The sequence below is a fragment of the Schistocerca cancellata genome, chromosome 8 (genome assembly GCF_023864275.1).
Source record: "Schistocerca cancellata isolate TAMUIC-IGC-003103 chromosome 8, iqSchCanc2.1, whole genome shotgun sequence".
In the NCBI taxonomy this organism is placed as follows: domain Eukaryota; kingdom Metazoa; phylum Arthropoda; class Insecta; order Orthoptera; family Acrididae; genus Schistocerca; species Schistocerca cancellata.
Window position 1 is genome coordinate 362,001,939 of NC_064633.1, and position 23,785 is coordinate 362,025,723.

Here is a 23,785-nt window from a genome sequence, read left to right on the forward strand (position 1 = left end):
CGTCTCAAAGAATTTTATTTCATGATCACCCTCTTGGTAAACATGTTTCGCTACGGCTGATTTATCCGTATCTCCCAGGCGGCAATTCCTTTTGTGTTCAATCAGACTGGAGTTAACACTTCTTTTCGTGATACCAAAATAAGCCAGTCCACAAGTACGTCGACCAAGGCCTATAAGCCGGAAAGTTTCAAGTGGAGTTGTTACAATGACATAATTCGAAACGTTTATAGTTGTGTAATTGCGTGTTGGAAGTGGTTGCAAAGATACTCACAGTAGTGGCTCTCAGACGAGGGAAAAGCGTGGTCGCGTCGAAGTAAAGTCGTTGGTCCACCAACACCCTCTTGGCAGGATCCTTCGGGTACAGAGAGTCGTCCTTCCCGTACTTGGACACCAGGTACGTGGCGATTGCGTGGCTGCCGCAAGTAAAGGCGTCATCAGCAACTTGAGGTTAAAGCTGGCAAGTAGAAATGCATTGCGGTTCGGCATAGAGTATGAATGTTGGGAAAATTTCGGAACTGTCCCTAAACTGATACAGAAGGATACTTTTTTAAAATTTAATTTAATCAGGCGTAGCTGAAGCACATACTATTCTATCATTGATGAAATTTTTAATGGTCTTGCCAATTTAAGCACATATATGTATTTTTCTTGCTTTATTTAGAATACATTAATAAAACATCATTACAGTAATTCATTTCTGACAGCTAGTGTGGCAGTGTGTTAATTGACAGCAACGTTACACTCATCCTGCCTAAAAACAAAAAGGAAACAAACGTTTAAAATTTCAGAAAAGTTCGATGATATATTGAAGAAGAAGAGCTTCCCTAACTGATTAAGTCAGTAATGCGTTGGTCCACCTTTGGCCGTTATGCAAGCAGTTATTCGGCTTGGTATTGATTGACAGAGTTGTTGGATGTCCTCCTGTGGGATATCGTGCAAAATTCTGGCCAACTGACGCGTTAGAGAGTAGAAACCCTCACCGTTTATGGACGTACATTATCTTGCTGAAATGGTAAGCCCAGGATGACTTGCGATGAAGGGCGTATCGTCATGCTGTGATGGTGCCGCGGATGACAACGAGAGGAGTACTGGTTGTCAGACCGTGTGGTGGACAACAGTCAGGTTATTCCACCACTGTCCAGGAGCGTCTCGAAAAATATGTTCGGCCTGAAATCTCATTGACTGGAATATAATTGTCTTCAGTGATGAGCCCCTCTTCGAACTGAGCCCCAATGATCAGCGATAACGCGCCTGGAGACGGACAGCGGAGAGAAGCGGGACACCAACCTAGCTGTGGTGCGCCATACGGCCTGATAACTAGGAGTGGTTGTCTTAGGGGTCATAGCAGGACCCCTCCGTCATCCGCGGCACCGTTACAGCACAGCGATACGTCGATGATATTCTACGTCTCTTTCTGCTGCCCTTCATGGCTAGCGGACCTGGGCTTACATTCCAACAAAATAGTGCATGGCCACATACGGTGAGAGTTTCTGCTGCTAGTCTTCATGCTTGCCAAATCCTACCTTGGCCAGCAAGGTTAACTGGGAATGTTTGGAGAATTATGGGCAAGTCCTCCAACCAGCTCGGGATTCTGACGATATAACGTGCCAATTGGACAGAATTTGGAACATATCCCTGAGGAGGACTTCCAAAAATTCTACCAATCAATGCCCAGTCGAATAACTGCCTGCTCGAGATGCTGACGACCTAACACGCAACTTGGACGGAATTTGGCACGATATCCCTCAGGAGGACATCCAACAACTCTACGAATCAATGCCAGGCCGAATAACTGCTTGCAAAGGGCCTGGAATGGACTAACGCGTTGTTGACCTGCTCAATTTGAGAAGCTCTGTCTCTTGATTAAATCAACCAATTTTTCAGAAATTGTAATCATTTGTTTGCTGCGCATGTACATCACATCTACCAGTTTCCTTTCCATTCGGGTAATTCCTTCGTGGTAAGTACTTTTTTTTTTTTTTTTTTTTTTTTTGCCTGAGAGTGTACGTTTATCTATGATGTGTACTGAAATCTGTACGTCACCATCAACGCATGTTGGAGAGTTCTCCGTCCGGAACAGGAATCCATGTGTCATCAGACTATGCCCTATCCGAAGTGGAGTGAGAAGTACTTCATGTCCCTTAGTGGCCGGAAGGAGTTACTCCGCAGCCTAGTAGTTGGTTTCACCAGTAGCAAATTATTGTCCCTCACTTCCAGTCACTCTTCTTCGCATGGATACATACCCCTGCTTAAAATACGAGGGCATAGCACGTAGGGGGCAGCACAATGATCCACTTGATTTAGATTGGACGTGTCCATGGATGCAACATCCGCCAGTTCATTTTTGTCAATCTGCTTGTGCTCTGCTACCCGTGAGAATGACAGCCCCGTCCTTTGCAGGCGATGAACAGACCTGGGTGTTACGGGCTTATTTGTCTCCTGAGTACATTCGTTAAATACACTCCTGGAAATCGAAAAAAGAACACATTGACACCGGTGTGTCAGACCCACCATACTTGCCCCGGACACTGCGAGAGGGCTGTACAAGCAATGATCACACGCACGGCACAGCGGACACACCAGGAACCGCGGTGTTGGCCGTCGAATGGCGCTAGCTGCGCAGCATTTGTGCACCGCCGCCGTCAGTGTCAGTCAGTTTGCCGTGGCATACGGAGCTCCATCGCAGTCTTTAACACTGGTAGCATGCCGCGACAGCGTGGACGTGAACCGTATGTGCAGTTGACGGACTTTGAGCGAGGGCGTATAGTGGGCATGCGGGAGGCCGGGTGGACGTACCGCCGAATTGCTCAACACGTGGGGCGTGAGGTCTCCACAGTACATCGATGTTGTCGCCAGTGGTCGGCGGAAGGTGCACGTGCCCGTCGACCTGGGACCGGACCGCAGCGACGCACGGATGCACGCCAAGACCGTAGGATCCTACACAGTGCCGTAGGGGACCGCACCGCCACTTCCCAGCAAATTAGGGACACTGTTGCTCCTGAGGTATCGGCGAGGACCATTCGCAACCGTCTCCATGAAGCTGGGCTACGGTCCCGCACACCGTTAGGCCGTCTTCCGCTCACGCCCCAACATCGTGCAGCCCGCCTCCAGTGGTGTCGCGACAGGCGTGAATGGAGGGACGAATGGAGACGTGTCGTCTTCAGCGATGAGAGTCGCTTCTGCCTTGGTGCCAATGATGGTCGTATGCGTGTTTGGCGCCGTGCAGGTGAGTGCCACAATCAGGACAGCATACGACCGAGGCACACAGGGCCAACACCCGGCATCATGGTGTGGGGAGCGATCTCCTACACTGGCCGTACACCACTGGTGATCGTCGAGGGGACACTGAATAGTGCACGGTACATCCAAACCGTCATCGAACCCATCGTTCTACCATTCCTAGACCGGCAAGGGAACTTGCTGTTCCAACAGGACAATGCACGTCCGCATGTATCCCGTGCCACCCAACGTGCTCTAGAAGGTGTAAGTCAACTACCCTGGCCAGCAAGATCTCCGGATCTGTCCCCCATTGAGCATGTTTGGGACTGGATGAAGCGTCGTCTCACGCGGTCTGCACGTCCAGCACGAACGCTGGTCCAACTGAGGCGCCAGGTGGAAATGGCATGGCAAGCCGTTCCACAGGACTACATCCAGCATCTCTACGATCGTCTCCATGGGAGAATAGCAGCCTGCATTGCTGCGAAAGGTGGATATACACTGTACTAGTGCCGACATTGTGCATGCTCTGTTGCCTGTGTCTATGTGCCTGTGGTTCTGTCAGTGTGATCATGTGATGTATCTGACCCCAGGAATGTGTCAATAAAGTTTCCCCTTCCTGGGACAATGAATTCACGGTGTTCTTATTTCAATTTCCAGGAGTGTACATTTAAGGGCACTCGGGGAGTCGGAACAAACTTGAAATTTGCTGGTATTAACACATTCCTATTGATCCAGTAGGGTTAAGATTGCATGTAACTCTGCGTTAAAGTGGTAAATTGTTTTGGGAAGCGAATCTCGAGGACGTGATAAGGGTAAATCGTTGAACAGCCAAGAGAATCCCCTGCTTAGTCCTGTCTCTGAATACAGGTACGTGGTTGTGGACTTCCCTTAAAATTTAATCAAGAATCGAATTAAAAACGTAAGCAGTAGTGCAGTCTCTCCTCTACTCCCTCCTTTTCTTTTTGAGTCATCACCTTCTGACTGGCTTGATGCGCCGGCCACGAATTCCTTTCCTGTGCCAACCTTTTCATCTCAGAGCAGCACTCGCAACCTACGTCCTCAATAATTTGCTGGATGTAGTCTAATCTGTCTTTTTCTAGCGATTTTACCCTCTACAGCTCCTTCTGATACCCTGGAAGCTATTTTCTGATGTCTTAACAGATGTCTTATCTTCCTATCCCTTCTTCTTCTCGGTGTTCTCCATATATTCCTTTCCTCGCAGATTATCAGGATAACATTTACATTCTTTATCTTATCAGTCCATAATTTCCATCACCCGCTAGCGGCTCCGTACCACGAATGCTCTCTGTCACTGCGGTATAGCAGGGCCGACGGCAGCAACTCAACGCACTTGCAGTTGGAGCCCCTTCGCTAATTCAGCATAGTCCCTGTTTAGTACAGCGGGTCTCAGATATTCTACACACCAACATAAGTTGTTGTTTTGTTGCCTCTTCCCCCAACTATTTTATAAATTCTGATGGGATGTTATCTATCCCTTCTGCATTATTCGATCTTAAGCCTCCTAAAGTTCTTTCAAATACTGATTCTAGTACTGGATCCCCTGCCTGTTTCCTGTCGACTCCTGTTTCTTCTTCTTCACGTCACCAGACAAGTCTTTCTCTCGTAGAGGCCTTCAATATGCTGTTTCTATCTCTCCGCTCTCTCCTCTGTATTTAACTGTGGAATTCCTATTGCGCTCCTTTGATTTACTAAGCTTAAAACCAGTTTCTTGCAGACACATGCACAGGGGTCCGCCCTGTGTCAAAACTAAATTCCTTCACATGAACCCTGAATCCTGAATCCTTTACGATACCACTGCAGTGTGAGAGCTATTTTATCCTGTCTTTTTACGTCTGCCTTTATTCTCGTTGCCACGATTTCAGACGCAACAGTGGAGAAGAGGGACTCATTGATTCCCACCGACAGGATGATTCCCCATTGGAATCATCATTCAACACTCGTATCAGATATTCTGGTGGCTTTTCATTTATCGTTTTAAGTATTTGTTCATTCTTGTTGCGTTCGGCTTCCAGCGGCGATGTTGGTAGTGAGAGGAATTTGGCATGCTGGTTGTTGTATGTTGTGACATATTTTGTTTCTCAGAGCTTTAGTGGTCATATGGCAGACTATGAAACCAAAGGCCTCCTATTCGATTTGCAGTCAGTCACAGGATTTTCATCTAATGCGTATCTATCCTTGTTTTGTGATCTGGCAATGTTTGCTAATGTGAAAAATGGCGAGTTGCACTGTTTTCCAGAATAAACGTTAAGCTTCAGGTCCCCCTATAATCGGTTTGACCAGTCACTTGAAAGGCCTGAATAAAGGCAACCCTTACCACTTCCAATAGGACCATGCTCAGTAAAGCACTATGGTGTTCGTACCAGCCTTCGGTTGATAATGCCTTTACTTTCTTCTACTTTTCTTATGGTGGAGGTATGTTTTGATGGCCTCTGTATTTTGAGTAACTTTTTTCCTTTTTACCTGAGAGGAAGTAGTGGTTGATGTTTTGTATGACTTTATACACAACGGTATGGAAATGTAGGCTACAGAATGTTGTGGCAACTGTTGTCGTAGGAAAGCTGGACAGAAGTACAAATAATTAGCGAACAAGTTAACACAACAAACAGAAGATTTACTTTTATTTCTTCAAGTGTACAAGGACTCATTACAAATAATGTAGCAAGAAATAGAGTCTACCTGTCACAATGTCAACAAGGAGGAGACTCGCTATACTAACCGTAGATGATGGTGTCATAGTGATGAGGCTCCAACAGCAAGTGGGGAGAGTTGCTGGCTGTCCTATAACACAGTGACAGAGAGCACTAGTGAGATGGAGCCGCTAGCGGCGTAGCGCAGCGGGAGTGCGCCATTGGGTCTGTCAGATTCTGCCTGGCCTCTATCAGCATCAAACGGAAACTTGCAATTCCATTGCAAACTGATGGCCGTGGGGTGCTGCCGATGCATGATACCACAGTTGTCTCGCAAGTACACTCATAGGGGCATGTATCTATGCTTTGCTGCTGGTCTGTCTGAGTGAGCATGGAGACCGTGACAACTTGCTTATTTATATATGTACTGTCTGTTATTTTAAACATGTCCAAAAGAACAAACACCAGATAAATAATTAAGACGCAGACGACCATTGATCACTTCTGTGCAGATGTACACCACTCTCTAACTCTTATGGGAATCGGAGTAATGTTGTGACTAATGAGGATAATGAGCAAGGACCACTACATTTGTAGTTTGTGAATAAGCTGAGAATTTTGGCCTGAAGGGAGACGTGCTAGCGTAGTCCGTTGAGTTGTAGTGACCCCTGTGTCCGAATATGCCTGAGTATATTAAGGTAGAATTCTTAATTAATGCCATTAATTTCTTTATGTCTTGAATTGGTTTATTAACCACAGAGGCAAAGAATTTCGCCAGTGTAGGCAGCTTCAGCGACTTGTACAATTTTTATACCACAGCACAATGTATTATTTTTATCGCTTGTAGTTTCTTCTTCTCATTAATTATTGTGCAGTATCGATTCCATGATGCATGATCACCAGAGCAACTGTCGCAGAATTCTGGAATGAAGCAAGTGATTCTGGCTTCGTTGGTTGCTTTGTCACATTTGCCACACCTTGCCTGCCCACTGCATGGCAACAGTTGTGTGCCCATATCGTTGACACTTAAAACAACATACGGGTTATAAAATATGGCCCCACTTTCAGTCGAAAGAATTCTGCCTTAATATACTCAGGCATATTCGGCGAGTAAAAAATTGTAATACAACCATCATTCTTTGGAACGTCGCCATTGCTGTGGTTAACCATATTTTGTTTATCTGTTACTCCCCATACAATTCCACCAACATTTCCTTCATCGTTATTTTCTTAATATCATGGAAGGAGACAAACCTTTCCTTCGGTGAAGGGAAGCATACTGTTCTGTCACAACAGAGAATCCATTTGATAGATTCCATAACGAAAGTTTGTCCCGAAATGCGGCAAAAAATCCAGAGTCTGTAACACCAATACTCGATAGATTTATGTGTATTCCGTGTAAGTTCCCTGCTGACGTTGTACACTAGTGTATCTGCATAGTCAAGATCTTTCCTTATGTAATATGTAATAATTATGTTATTATTTTACCGTTTTAAGAATTGTATTGTAACTGTACCTCCAATTTTGTGAATGAAGTAATTTTTAAAAACTGTTTATTTTACTGGACCATACGTAGGGCAGCTGCATGTAAAACCTTTAGTAAAGCCCCGCCGTTACAGCAGTAGTTTGGCTGGACTGGGGGCAATTCTAGTGTCCGATTCCACCCGTCGTCTTTGACCAATGATGTAATGTGTGATGTTATTTTGTTTGTGCCATCGACTGTAGTTACGAACGTTAAATGCTTTCTCTGGATTTCCTCGTTACGTGCGTATATTAAAAATTCGATGTATATTGTTTTGTTTTCATATAGTAATTTGTTTTTAGTATTTTTTGTTGATGAAAGTAGTCGTGAGTTATAAGATCTGGATTTCCCACGCAACTGCTATTCATTATGGATGAGTCAGTTGTGTTTATAGCGAAAATTCTCCTTGAGGAAACGACTGACCGTAGCTCAACTATAAGATTATTGCAATCATTGGGCATTATTGCAGAATTCTGCAAGTGCAGTGTTTGTGGAAATTATATGGTTTTGACAAAGGTTCCATCATCACGAACTTCCGACGAATACATGTGGAGGTGGAGAAAAAATAATACATAGAGATCTATACGCAGGGGGACCTGGTTCGAAAGATCGAGGTTGAATTTAGAAGTAATAGAGTCATGTTAACCTACTATTTTTGCTATCAATACTCTTGAAAATCTGTCATCCACGAAGCAGGGGTTTCGTGTGGCACTGTAGTTGACTGGTTTTCATTTTGTAGAGAAGTCTGGGGAGAATTTATAAGGTATAGGGGATCATTGATGGCTGGGGGGGAGGGGGGAGGGGGGGAGGGGGGGCATGGGTTACAGTTGAAGTAGACGAGTCACATTTTGGACAGAGAAAGTACGAAAGGGGGAATAAGGCTGCTGCGCTTTGGGTTTTTGGAGTAGTAGTTTCTGGAGGGGACTGTGCTGATGTAGTAAATGTCGTACCAAATCGTACAAAGGAAGTGTTGACATCTTTAATAGAAGAATATGTTGAAGTAGGTACCGTAGTCATGTCGGGTGGGTTTGCTTCGTACAAGGGGTTGGGTGAAAGGGGTTGTCATCAATTGGTCCGAATCATAGCATTCAGTTTAAGGAGTACAAGACGGGGGCATGTACCAATTCTATTGAGGGGGCATTGAGGGGCTATAAAATCTGTTGTCGGGCGGGCAAAGAGAAAGATTCCAGTGTTGCAAAGCCATTTGGATGAATACTGTTGGAGGAAGAGTATTCCTAACGGTTGCTGTGTCTTGTGCCGTTGGTCTCATGTGATTGACTTGTGATATCATTTTTTTTATTATTATTATTTTAAAATTTTGCTTGTGGGTGAGGGCGCGTGGTAGGGGAGAACTGATTTGGGTGGTGTCTCTTTCGTGCAGGGTAGTTTGTGTTTCTTATTAATTCTTTGATTGGATTTTGCGTATTTCGTTATAGTTTCACCTCCTAACATCATTATTTCTCGTTATGTCCTTATTCTCTGTTTTTGGCAGCCTCGATTTCTCACTCCTTTGGAAGTTCATATGTGGTAAGTTTCGTTTAATGTAGCCACTTTTATGTTTTCATTTTCGATGCTTTTGCTATACTGTTCTTAATTTTACTTTCATTCATCATGTATCAGTTTCACTGAGTGTTGTTTTGGAGCTACTGCAGCTGATGTGACTTTCGTGTAATACAGTTATCGGTTCCAAGGTTTGCTCATTTTTGCGTTTTATTTTATTTTATTTTATTTTATTTTTTGAGTGTGCAGTAATGTTTGTAAAGATTTTTATTTTTTCAAAGTCTAGCCGTATTCTGTAGTTCTCTAACAAGATCGTTTTTTAAGCAGGTTTCTCATTTGTTATAAGAGTCTTGCGCCTGTAATTGCTCTTTGTACCACCGCGAAACAGCAATATTTGAATCGGTAACTAGAAGTGACCTCCTCTATAGGTTACTTCTAGTTACCGTTTTCAACTATTCGATGGTTCATTACTTAGATCCTTTTTTCTGCACTCGTAATTGCTCTCTGAAGTTGTGCGCAAGACTTAGTAATATTGGAATCGGTAACTAGAATTGACCTGTATATGAGGTCCATTCCAGCTACCGATTCAAACTGTTCGATAGTTCATTCATTAGATCTTTTTTTTCTATTCGATGGTTCATAAACTGGATCGTTTTTTTTTTTTTTTGGTCTAGTGAAGCAAGCGATACAATCCGTCGGCTTTGACCAATGACGTCATACATTACTCATAGATAATGATGTCTTCACTTTCAGCCACAGATAATAAAACAGTTCTGTGTTCCGGATAAGCGCTATCATAGTACATCAAAATAATTGAATGTGATTTTTAAAAGAGATCGCTACATGTTGTTCAAAATATTCTTCGTGAGAATTTATTTAAATAATTGGTTGTTTGCAATTCATTCGGTACTTAATTCCATTCTTAGCGATATTGAGGTAATTTGGACTATTAGTGTCTTAATTTAGGACAATTTTTAGCATCTCATTTTCGTTTGTGGGTATGGATTTATCTGTTGCGATGAACCTAGATGATATGAAAGAGGCTATGGGCGTAGACATGTTGGCAACGATTTGTTTTTCTTAAATGTGTCGTCTCGTTGCTGAGCATGTTCAATGTCGTGAGTGCGGCGGACATAGGCGCCTCACAAGTGTATCTCGTCGCTGTACTCACTACTTATTCGTATGGCGCTGCAGCAAAGATCGGTTGTGGCGGTCCATTAGAAGAGGGACGTAGTTCGAAAAATCTAAGCTCGTCTTGAGAGACACTATGAAAATCACGTACTGTTGGTGTTTGATATATCCTGTGTGGCTGTGTGTCCATGAGTGTCTTTCGAGTAAGCTTACAGTTGTGGAGTGGTACTCTTTTTGTAGGGAAGTTTGTGGGGAAGACATGAAATATAGGGGGCCGTTGGGGGGGGGGGGGGCTGTTGTGGTCGGAATTGACGAGCCGCATTTTGGCGAAAGGAAGTACAACAGGCGCGAACCTCCGGCGGGATTATGGATTTGGGGGGGGGGGGGGGCTGCAGTTTCAGGTCAAGAGTATGACTATGTAGTATTTAAAGTCGTACCCAATCGAAGGAAGGAAGTTTTGGTCAGCTTAATTGGAGATCGCGTTGGAGAGGGCTCCATTGTAATTTCAGATGGTTTTTCTTCATATAGGGATTTAGGGGAAATGGGTTATTAGCATCTCGTAGTTAATCACAATATTGAGTTCAGATCATTATCCACAGGGGCTTGCACCAGTAGCATAGAGGGTTATTGGTCAGCTGTGAAATCTCTTGTAGGGAAGGGGAAACGCCGGATTTCCACACTTCAAAGTCACTTAGACGAATATTCATGGAGGCGTGGTATTCCCCAAACATATTGCCCGTTTAAATGTTTTGTTAAACGTGTTGGGCAAATGTACCGTCCGAAATATGTTAGCTAATTTCACATTAGGATTGAGGTGGGGGGGGGGGGGGTGAATGTGTGTGTCTCTGCCTGTATGTGTGTGTGTGTGTGTGTGTGTGTGTGTGTGTGTGTGTGTGTGTGTTTGTGTTTTCGTAATGTTTTGTTTGTTGTGTATGTGGTTATGTGATTTTTGTTGATGTCTTTCTAGGCGAGCTTCGTTTCTTTTAAGATGTTCTCGTGTGTTAAGTTCAGTTTTCCATTTTTTTTTCTTTTACTGCATTTGACTATTTTGGCGTATTTTATTGTTGTATTACACCATTACGTATGTTTTCGTGTACTCCAGTAAGTAATAGAAATTTCGCAGCTGTCCTTCTTCTTTCGTTTCCCAGCACTAGTACCAGTAAATTTTTTCCAATCTGTACTAGCAATATTATAGGCAAAACGCCCGACACAATTAAAATTTGTATCCCGTCCTTCAGCTGATCTTTACACTGCCTCTACCTACTCGAAAAGAACGACATACGTAACATTGATGAGATTTACCTATATATGTCAACTGGAGAGCAGAATACAAATGTTGTGTATAGCTATATAGCTCAACTAAGGAATGGGATACTATTGTCACTGCTGTGATCAAAACTATAACTTTCAGTCGATACTATTAGCATCTAAGGCGAAAAAGCTTTACCCCATAGTGAAGTACGAGATACAAATTTTATATGAGTTGTCTTATTGGCTCTTCGCGTAGTTCAACTGAGGTACAGGTTGCAAATGTAACGTACGTCTATTTCCACGTTTTCGTTAGCAGTGTACATATATATAGGTCAACGGAAGTATGGGATACAATATTTTGTACGTAGCTCCTTCTGCCAGCGGTAGTACTACTATCTACGTAAGAACAGACTATTAGTGGTAGCGTAGGCGAAAGAAACAACACATGTAAAATCTGTATCCCGTGCTTCAGTTGACCTATATAGTTCAACTGAACAACAGGATATTAATGCTAACGAAAACGAAGAAATCGACGTACGCTAAACTTGTATCCCGTACTGCAGTCAACGAATGAAGTTCGAATGAGGTTCGAGATACAGTCCATGTATATGTGACGCGAGGTATTCTATGCTATCAATATTTCCATCCATTTCTTCCCCTTCATTTTCCACAGAAATAATACGATACAAACACGCGATATCCTTAACGTGAAAATACTACTTGCCTATATATATATATGTCAACTATCTTTTTCGTCTCTCGTATTTCTTTGTTTCCGTTACTGGTCAAAGCCGACGATTTGTATCCCGTGCTTCACTAGACCCGTTTTTTTTCTAGCAGGTGTATCAAATGTAATAAGATTTTTCTGCTAGTAGTTGTTCTCTGATTTACTGCAAAACAGTTACAAACGTTCAACCTGTCGCGGTTTCATTAATTAGATCGTTTTTCCAGGTTCTGTGTTAAATATAATACCATTTCTGCACTCGCAATATTAGATACTGGCTCCCAGGTAGATGCTATTTTTCTTGACTTCCGGAAGGCGTTCGATACAGTTCCGCACTGTCGCCTGATAAACAAAGTAAGAGCCTACGGAATATCAGACTAGCTGTGTGGCTGGATTGAAGAGTTTTTAGCAAACAGAACACAGCATGTTGTTATCAACGGAGAGACGTCTACAGACATTAAAGTAACCTCTGGCATGCCACAGGGGAGTGTTATGGGACCATTGCTTTTCACAATATATATAAATGACCTAGTAGATAGTGTCGGAAGTTCCATGCGGCTTTTCGCGGATGATGCTGTAGTATACAGAGAAGTTGCAGCATTAGAAAATTGTAGCGAAATGCGGGAAGATCTGCAGCGGATAGGCACTTGGTGCAGGGAGTGGCAACTGACCCTTAACATAGACAAATGTAATGTATTGCGAATACATAGAAAGAAGGATCCTTTATTGTATGATTATATGATAGCGGAACAAACACTAGTAGCAGTTACTTCTGTAAAATATCTGGGAGTATGCGTGCGGAACGATTTGAAGTGGAATGATCATATAAAATTAATTGTTGGTAAGGTAGGTACCAGGTTGAGATTCATTGGGAGAGTCCTTAGAAAATGTAGTTTCATCATCAAAGGAGGTGGCTTACAAAACACTCGTTCGACCTATACTTGAGTATTGCTCATCAGTGTGGGATCCGTACCAGATCGGGTTGACGGAGGAGATAGAGAAGATCCAAAGGAGAGCGGCGCGTTTCGTCACAGGGTTATTTGGTAACCGTGATAGCGTTACGGAGATGTTTAACAAACTCAAGTGGCAGACTCTGCAAGAGAGGCGCTCTGCATCGCGGTGTAGCTTGCTCGCCAGGTTTCGAGAGGGTGCGTTACTGGATGAGGTATCGAATATATTGCTTCCCCCTACTTATACCTCCCGAGGAGGTCACGAATGTAAAATTAGAGAGATTAGAGCGAGCACAGAGGCTTTCAGACAGTCGTTCTTCCCGCGAACCATACGCGACTGGAACAGGAAAGGGAGATAATGACAGTGGCACGTAAAGTGCCCTCCGCCACACACCGTTGGGTGGCTTGCGGAGTATAAATGTAGATGTACATGTAGATGTACTCTCTGAACTCCTACAGTAAAGTTAACAGTATTGGAACCGGTAACTAGAATTGACCTCTTATATAGGTTTAATTCCTCCCCGCCCGAAACCCCAACTTCGCTGCGCTTCTCCTGTTTGAATCAATAATCAATAATAAAATTAACGTAATTTTGCAATAGGATGACTTCACCATCCTCTATACTGTAATACAGTTGTAGTGACCTATTTCTGACAATCGATCCCTACAAGTGTACAGTGCTTCATAAACATTCTGTGAAGTGTTAATTTACGTGCAGTGATATAGTTATTCTTTGACTTAACTTTTGTTAGTTATTCCGTGCTGTTCATGTCTACACAATTCATTCAAGTGTGTAGTGTTAAGTTACTGCTAAATATACGTGGGAATAAAGGAACTGTTTTCTCCAACACCCACATTTGGTGACCCCGACGAACTACGTTAACATCCGCGTCGGCTTCAGCGTTTAACGAAGTTCCGCAATGTTCACATTTGTAGCTTCCGCGCCAGCCGCGTCGCGCTCGTTTCAGCACGATAATGACCGATTCGCCAGTCTCAATTCAACCTGAAGCCAGCAGTGCAATTAACAGGGTGACGATAAAATCTCCACCATTCTGGTTACATAATCCTCTATTGTGGTTTGCCCAGTTAGAAAGCCAGTTCATCCTCGCACAAATATCGGCGAACGAAACTAAGTACAGCTATGTGGTTGCAGCACTTACAGAAGATCTAGCAGCAGAAATACAAGATATCCTAGCCGCACCACCGGAAACCGATCGTTATGCATCCATTAAAAACGCATTAATAACGCGTTTGTCACAATCAGAGGAAAAACGGCTAGAGAAGCTACTGCGCACTGAACAACTCGGAGATCGCACTCCATCACAACTCTTACGACGTTTGCGCACACTGGCAAGTAACACTGTAACTGATGATGTGCTACGAAATATATGGTTGTCTCGGTTGCCGTCAGATACTCAAAAAATTCTCACGGTATGTGCAGGCGATTTAAACGCACTGGCACAAACGGGCGACAGGTTAATTGAAATGTATCCCACATCAAGTGTCTCAACATTAACGCCACAACAAGAAAATTCGCCCACAGTGACGCTAGTCTCCCTACAATCACAACTGGCAGAGTTAACCGCACAGATAGCTGCATTACAAACAACGCACAACCGCCAACGGCCACGCCGCCGACGGTCACGAAGTCGCAATCGATCACCATCACTACAGAACTTACGCTGGTACCACAAGACATTTGGTAATGATGCACGAAAGTGTACGCCACCTTGCAAGTGGAAACATGAAGCAGACACCGTAGCAGCGATAACTTCCAGTGCAAACATTCGCCGACTTTTTGTGACAGACCGCGAAATAAAACTACAGTTTCTCGTCGATACAGACGCAGAAGTGTCCGTATATCCAGCAAACCGCCTATCACGCCGGAGCTGCGACGACAGTTATCTATTCGCCGCCAATGACTCCAAAATTAGAACATACGGTCGAGTAACATTATTCCTTAGCTTGGGGCTACGCCGTGTGTTTGAAAGGCAATTTTCAGTGGCAGATATATCACAGCCTATTATCGGAGCAGATGTTTTGTCCTTCTACGACTTACTGCCATATCTGCGACGTCAGCGACTAATAGATTTGACTACTAGTCTGCATACAACAGGAAAAGTCCGTTGTATCACACCACTAGAGGTACGCACAGTCACAGGCGACACACCATATATACGATTACTGAAAGGATACCCCGAGATCACACAGCAATCGCCTACTCTCCCACCAGTCAAGCATACAATCGTCCACCACATTTTGACCACGCCAGGGCCGCCAACTCACGCTCGGCCTAGACGTTTAACGGCCGAAAAGCTAAAGGTGGTAAAGCAGGAATTTCGCAGCATGCTGTCACAAGGTATGTGCAGAGTTTCTAGTAGCAGTTGGGCATCCCCAATTCACATCGTGCCTAAAAAGAAGAATGGATGGCGCCCCTGCGGTGACTATCGCCAACTCAATGCATGGACCATTCCAGACCGGTACCCAGTTCCACTTATAGAAGACTTTCCTGCAAATTTTCATGGTAAGACTATATTTTCTACCATTTATCTAGTTCGAGCTTACTATCAGATCCCTATAGCTGCAGAAGACATTCCTAAAACAGCAGTGACAACACCATTCGGTCTATTTGAATTCACCCGAATGCTATTCGGACTATGTTATACCGCCCACACCTTCCAACGTTTTATGGATGAGGTTACAAGAGATTTAGATTTTTGTTATCTGTATATAGATGATTTATTGGTGATGTCTGCATCGGAAGAGGAGCACTTACAGCATTTGGCACAAGTATTTGACCGCCTACGCACCCATCGACTAGTAATTAATCCTGCCAAGTGTGTTTTTGGTGAGAAAGAGGTCCACTTTCTACGACATTTGGTGAATGCACAGGGTATTCGACCGCCACACAGTAAAGTAGAGGCCATAAACAAATACCCCCGCCCTGTCACAGTCAGAGAATTACGACGATTCATTGGAGTAGTGAATTTCTACCAACGCTTCATTCGCAATCATGCACTGATAACTGCACCATTGAATGAACTACTTAAAGGCGCACCTAAACCTAACCACAGTGTGCATTGTACTATCGAGGCGTACACCGCGTTTCACGCTATAAAAAAAGCTATAGCAGAGGCCGCGCAGTTAGCAAACCCGGTCGCGCATGCTCCACTCGCTCTCATGGTTGATGCTTCGGCCACTGCCATTGGTGCCGTTCTTCAGCAACAACTTGATCAGTTATGGCAGCCCATTGCATTCTATAGTCATAAGTTGTCACCATCTGAGCAACGTTGGGCAACATATGACCGTGAGCTGTACGCCACTTATGCGGCAGTAAAAAATTTCAGACACGCATTAGAAGGGCGACAGTTCACGATTTACACAGATCATAAACCGCTTACCTATGCCTTTAAGGTAAAGCCAGAGAAAGCATCGCCCAGGCAGCTGCGTCACTTAGATTATATCAGGCAGTTCACGACCAGCATTGTGTATGTGGAAGGGAAGCTAAATGTTCCAGCTGATGCACATTCTCGCATAGAAGCAGTGTCCACAGTAGCAGATGACATCGCACAGGTGGAAGCAGTGACAAAGGCCATTGATTACGACGCCCTCGCGCATGTGCAACAATGTGATAGTGAGTTGCGTGATCTATTGCAACAAGAGAAAGGATTGAAGCTACAGCTCGTGACGTTTCCTGAAGCAAGCATTGAGTTGTACTGTGACGTAGCAAGAGGAAAGATACGTCCATTTGTTCCACAGCAATTCAGAACACAGACAATTGCATCAATGCACAATTTGTCATACCCAGGAGTAAGAGCCACACTCAGATTGGTCAAACAAAAATTTGTATGGCCGTGTATGCACACAGACTGTAAAACATTTGTGAAGCAATGCTTGGCGTGCCAGAGGAATAAAATCACACAGCACGTCAGGGCACCATTAGGCACATTTCTTCCACCAAATCAGCGTTTTGACCATGTGCATGTTGACATCATCGGCCCACTCTCGACATCGGAAGGCTACAATTATTGCCTCACGGTGATTGACAGATTTACTAGGTGGCCTGAGACATTTCCAATGAAGGACATCACTGCAGAAACTATAGCTCAAACATTTTTTTGTGGTTGGATTGCCCGGTTTGGAGTTCCACTGAGAATTACAACTGATCAAGGACGTCAATTTGAAGCCTACGTTTTCAAAGCATTGGCTACGTTATTAGGTACGAAACGCATATGCACCACGGCATACCACCCCGCATCAAATGGCATGGTTGAGCGTCTTCATCGACAGTTAAAGGCAGCACTGAGATGTCACGCAACACCGAATTGGACAGAGACACTACCTATCGTACTTTTGGGTCTACGAACGTCATTCAAAAGTGATCTGAAAGCAGCAGTAGCAGAACTGGTGTATGGACAAACGTTACGCCTACTTGGAGAATTTCTGCACAGCATGGCAGATGATACAATCACAGCCTCAGAATTCGCCACAAGATTAAGAGAGCATATACGCCAATTGAGACCAACAATGCCTAGAAACCAGGTTGGAAGACACTCGTTCGTTTTTGCGGAGCTAGACAATTGCACGCATGTATTCTTACGCAATGATACTGTGCGTAAACCACTGCAGCCACCATATGACGGACCATATCTGGTAGTCAGTAGGGATACCAATACTTTCCGCATAATGATTAACGGTACACCCAGCACAGTTGCAGTGGACCGTATCAAGCCTGCATTTCTGGACGCAACAGACACCACAGCTACCACTGAACACAAACCAGAGAAGACAGGAGAAGCTACAAGATGTGTTCCTGTACCCCATGAACACCACAACGCTCAGCGAACACCAGTCACTGCAACACCAAGACCGACGTCGAGGACTACTACACCACTCCCTGACACAACCACTGACACACGTGACGCACCGCCCGGTTTCAAGAAAGAAGTAGTCACAAGAGCTGGACGGCGTGTGAAATTTAATCTGCGGTATGGTTAGCATTAAAGGGGGGAGTCATGTAGTGACCTATTTCTGACAAAACTTTTGTTAGTTATTCCGTGCTGTTCATGTCTACACAATTCATTCATGTGTGTAGTGTTAAGTTATTGCTAAAAATATGTGGGAATAAAGGAATTGTTTTCTCTAACACCCACACAGTTTATGGTTCTCTGTGCCCCTCCACTTGCTTAAATTATGATAATAATTCTAATTAGACAAATATGTTTTACACTCCTATTATTTATTTCGGTTATCTTCAACTCGTTTGCATGTAATTCGTGCGTAAATAATAATCGCGTTAAATGTATTATTTTATCGCATGCTATATTTGTTTGTTTACGAGTATGATCCGTTCCCTTCATAGATTGCGGGTATGCAGCATCTTTGCCTTACATATGACGTCATTGGTCAAAGCCGACGAGTTGAATCGGACACTAGAGTTTATCCGTGGTTAATTTGGATGTATAAATTGAGACGAGCAGAGCTTGCGAACATGAAAATTATCCTCGGATGGGATGTAAAGTGGCCTATCGATCATGGTATCATTATTGGCCCTGTTTGGTTAAATTTACGACGCCAAGAAGAGTTATATCAGAGTGTGGCTAACATCAAGAACCACAGTGGCTTTACCATAAATTTTATAGCCATGGTAATTTGGCACAAGCGCTACCATCTTCAGCAGAATTGCTATCTAAATGGACCAGGTATGTATTCAATAGCGAGTTTACGTGAAACTTCTAAATTACGTGTACACACCCGTGATTAACCCCAGTCACATTCTCAGACAGAGTGCTTTCCAAGTGTTAATTCCGGGTACCCTTTTTTTATTAAACTGAAACCTTTTTTAGTTTTATGTGCTTAGTTTTCTGTATAGTAGTAAATGATTCACTCCACATAATTTTTCATCTTAAAGTTTCCCAAAGTGTGTTCATAGAGAAAGCTTTTCACTAAATAAAAAGCTGCCATCAAAATAATAAATGCCAAAAATGTGAAGTACTTATAGCTGTTTGCAGGTGAAAGTCATAAAAAGACAGTAGTATTATTTCACTTTGAATAGGTTTGTAAATTTGTAATCGTTTGTTTCTTTGTATGTATCGTTTCAAAGTAGTTTTTCAAGTTGTGTAGACTTTTACAAAGCCAGTTTCACTTGGAGTCGAGTGAGTCAGTAGCTGCTATGTCCCTTTCCAACTAATGTTGCATTATTCATTGTATTAACGTTGTTTCTAAAGATGTTTACCATTTTCTTAATTTTGTGTGTTACCGTTTACAGTTGATGGTAGTTCTTCAAACCATACAATTTTAAGGGACCTCATAAGCTACTTAACTTATGTGATGAATTGAAGTAAAGGCTCTTTCTGAGCAAGTGCAGCAACCAGCACAATCATTTATTCTACACCAAAACATTTAAAAAAAATAATAACAGTACTCCCTATTTGTATAGAGGAGATTCATGTGCAAATTTCTTAAGCCCCCAGTAATCAGCACTGTTTCAAAATCATTATCTTATTTGTGATAGTTAATTAAAAGAGTAGTAGTTCATGTTATTGCCCGTCAGACTATGTTAGTAGGTTCATATGCCCTTCTGCATGTATTCATTACGCTGCATAGTAATTTTGGCCAATAGCAAGTGTTATTGTGAGATAGTGAGTACTGCTGCATTTGTTAGCCACTCTGTGTTCTGCGTATGGGTTAGCTCTTGTGTTGTTCCCTAGGGCAAGTTGCAGTATGATATTGACAGTAACTGTGTTAGAAGAGATTGGTATCAAGTACGGTTAGTTTTCTTAGGTGAAGTTTATTTCCGCTTTGCCATAAAACTTGACACCGTATTGCCTAATTAGGCTAATTATATGTATACATGTTCACAGTTTACTTTAGAATCAGTAGAACGTCAGTTCAAAACTCTTTAGCTTTGCAGATTCTACTGTTTTACTTACGTCTCCATTTCGAAATTTTGGTCTGATTCCTTGTCATTAGGTATCCTTCAAATGGTTCAAATGGTTCTGAGCACTATGGAACTTAACTTCTGAGATCATCAGTCCCCGAGAACTTAGAACTAGCCGGCCGGAGTGGCCGTGCGGTTCTAGGCGCTACAGTCTGGAACCGAGCGACCGCTACGGTCGCAGGTTCGAATCCTGCCTCGGGCATGGATGTGTCTGACGTCCTTAGGTTAGTTAGGTTTAATTAGTTCTAAGTTCTAGGCGACGACCTCAGAAGTTAAGTCGCATACTGCTCAGAGCCATTTGAACCATTTTGAACTTAGAACTACTTAAACCTAATTGACCTAAGGACATCACGCAGGTCCATGCCCGAGGCAGGATTCGAACCTGCGACCGTAGCGGTCGCGCGGTTCCAGACTGTAGCGCCTAGAACCGCTCGGCCAACACGGCCGGCAGGCACCCTTCACAGAAGGTTACTTGATCGGCAATTACCAATTTGGTAAGGGCAGGTAATGTTAAAGGTCTGGTCGTGTATAAAGTACACAAGTGGCATGACACAATCAGTACCTTTACGCTAGTCAGGATTGGTAATACAATACTGGCCATTAAAATTGCTACACCAAGAAGAAATGCAGATGATAAACGGGTATTCATTGGACAAATATATTATACTAGAACTGACATGTGATTACATTTTCACGCACTTTGGGTTCATAGATCCTGAGAAATCAGTACCCAGAACAACCGCCTCTGGCCGTAATAACGGCCTCGATACGCCTGGGCATTGAGTCAAACAGAGCTTGGATGACGTGTACAGGTACAGCTGCTCATGCAGCTTCAACACGATACCACAGTTCATCAAGAGTAGTGACTGGTGTATTGTGACGAGCCAGTTGTTCGGCCACCATTGACCAGACGTTTTCAGTTGGTGAGAGATCTGGAGAATGCGCTGGCCAGGGCAGCAGTCGAACATCTTCTGTATCCAGAAAGGCCCGTACAGGACCTGCAACATGCGGTCGTGCATTATCCTGCTGAAATGTAGGGTCCCGCAGGGATCTAATGAAGGGTAGAGCCACGGGTCGTAACATATCTGAAATGTAACGTCCACTGTTCAAAGTGTCGTCAATGCGAACAAGAGGTGACCGAGACGTGTAACCAATGGCACCCCGTACCATCACGCCGGGTTATACGCTAGTACGAATAAACGCTTCCAATGTGCGTTCACCGCGATGTCGCCAAATACGGATGCGACCATCGTGATGCAGTAAACAGAACCTGGATTCATCTGAAAAAATGACGTTTTGCCATTCGTGCACCCAGGTTCGTCGTTGAGTACACCACAGTGGGCTCTCCTGTCTGTGATGCAGCGTCAAGGGTAACCGCAGCCATGGTCTCCGAGCTGATAGTCAATGCTGCTGCAAACGTCGTCGAACCGATCGTGCAGATGGTTATTGTCTTGCAAACGTCCCCATCTGTTGCCTCAGGGATCGAGACGTGGCTGCACGATCCGTTACAGCCATGCGGATAAGATGCCTGTCATCTCGACTGCTAGTGATACGAGGCCGTTGGGATCCATCACGGCATTCCGTATTACCCTCCTCGACCCACCGATTCCATATTCTGCTAAAATTCATTGGATCTCGACCAACGCGAGCAGCAATGTCGTGATACGATAAACCGCAATTGCGGTAGGCTACAATCCGACGTTTATCAAAGTCGGAAACGTGATGGTACGCATTTCTCCTCCTTGGTGTAGCAATTTTAATGGCCAGTAGTGTATTATCGATGACAGTACCACGAAAGTGGAGTTAAAGAAGCACAGGTTTCCGAAATACCATCACTAAAAAATACGAAGTAAATATTTTAGTATCTGAATGAAGAACAGCTACCAACATATGTAACTTAGAAGTGGATATCCTCGGTGTAGCGAAGCAGCTTAAATCACTTTATAAAGGCAGGTCTTTCGGCACAGTCAGCATAGCAATTAGGTCAGAGGAGCGCTACCGACAGGGGACCTCACATTCAGTGCATATTTCTAGATTTCCAAAACAGTTTTGACACAGTTCCTCACAGGACGCTTCTAATCAAATCACGTAGCTGTGGAGTATGGCAGTTGCGCGACTGAATTCGTGATTTCCTGTCGAAAATGTCACAGTTTGTAATACATCTACATCTATATCGACACTCTGCAAATCATACTTAAGTGCCTGGCAGAGAGTTCATCGAACCACCATCACAATAATTCTCAGTTATTCCACTCTCGTACAGCCCGCGGAAAAACCGAATACCCATATCTTTCCATGCAAGATCTAATTTCCCTTATTTTATTATGATGATCGTCTCTCCCTGCGAAGGTCGGTGGCAACAAAATATTTTTGCATTCAGAGGAAAAAGCTGGAGATGGAAAATTCGTGAGAAGATACCATGGCAACGAGTAGCACCTTTGTTTTAATGGGGTCCACCCCAAATCACGTGTCATGTCCATGAAATTCTCTCCCCTATTTCTCGATAATACAAAACATGGTGCTCTTCTTTGAACTTTCTCGATATACTCCGTTAGTCCCACCTGGTAAGGATCCCACACTGCGCAGCAGTATTCTAAAAGAGAAAGGACAAGTGTAGTGCAGGCAGTCTCTTTAGCAGATCTGTGGCATCTTCTAAGTGTCTGACAAGACAATGTAGTCATTGGTTCGCTTTGTCGACAGTATTTTCTGTCTTCTTTCCAATTTAAGTTATTCGTAATTGTAATTCCTAGGTATTTAGCAGAATTTACGGCATTTGTATGTGATTGATTTATCGTGTGACCGAAGTTAAACGGATTCCTTTTATCACTCATGTGTATGGCCTCACACTTTCCATTATTTAGGGTCAATTGCCTATTTTCGCACTATACAGATATCTTATCCAAATCGTTCTGAAATTCGTTTTGATCTCCTGATGACTCTACTAGACGATAGACGGCAGCATCATCTGCAGGCAACCTAAGACAGCTGCTCAGATTCTCCTAAATCGTTTATGTAGAACAGCAGAAGGCCTATAGTGCTACCTTGGGGAAAACCAGAAATCACTTTTTTTTACCCGATGACTTTCCGTCAATTATTTCGGACTGTGATCTCTCTGACAGGAAATCACGAATCCGGTCGCATACCTGACACGATATTACATAAACGTGTAATTTGATTACAAGCCGCTTGTGAGGTACGGTGTCAAAAGCCTCCTGGGAATCTATAAATACGGACCAACTTGAAATCCCTTGTCTATAGAACTCAACACTTGGTGTGAGTAAAGAGCTAGTTGTATTGTGTTTTCAAAATCCGTGTTAACAATGTGCCAATGGACCGTTCTCTTCAATTAATTCATAATGTTCGAACACAATATATATTCCAGAATCGTGCTGCATGTTGACGTTTATGATATGGGCCTGTAATTTAGTGGATTACTGCTATTGCCTTTCCTAAATATTGGTGTGACCTGTGCGGCTTTCCAGTACGGATGAAGTACAGAGCTATTGCATCAGCATACTCTGAAAGGAACCTAGTTGGTATATAGTCTGGACCGGAAGGTTTGCTTTTATTAAGTTATTTATGTTTCTTCACTACTCTGAGGATATCTGCTTCTAAGCTACTGATGTTGGCAGATACTCTTGATTCGAATTCTGCAAAATCTACTTCGTCTTCTTTGGTGAAGGAATTTTGGAACACAGTGTTTAATAACTCTGTTTTAGTAGCACTGTCGTTATATTTTTTTCCATTGCTATCGCGCAGAGAAGGCATTGTGTCTTGTCACTTGTATACTTTACATACGGCCAGAGTCTCTTCGAATTTTCTGCCAGGTTTCGAGACGAAGATTCATTGTAGAAACTATTGTAAGCATCTCGCATTGAAGTCCGCGCTAAATATCGAGCT

The 23,785-nt window shown here is 43.5% G+C and overlaps 1 protein-coding gene across 2 annotated transcripts in view; it reads right to left on the reverse strand.

Annotated features, from left to right (window-relative positions):
* LOC126094904 (glutathione S-transferase D7-like) overlaps positions 1–23,785 on the reverse strand; it is a 238,151-nt gene that overhangs the window by 10,954 nt on the left and 203,412 nt on the right. Inside the window, exon 4 of one of the 2 annotated variants that reach the window (XM_049909543.1) lies at positions 272–413. The exons of the other annotated variant lie outside the window; for it this stretch is intronic. Within the exon in view, the coding sequence (XP_049765500.1) occupies positions 272–413 (142 nt within the window). The remainder of the gene's footprint in view (positions 1–271; positions 414–23,785) is intronic. 2 annotated transcript variants of the gene reach the window in all.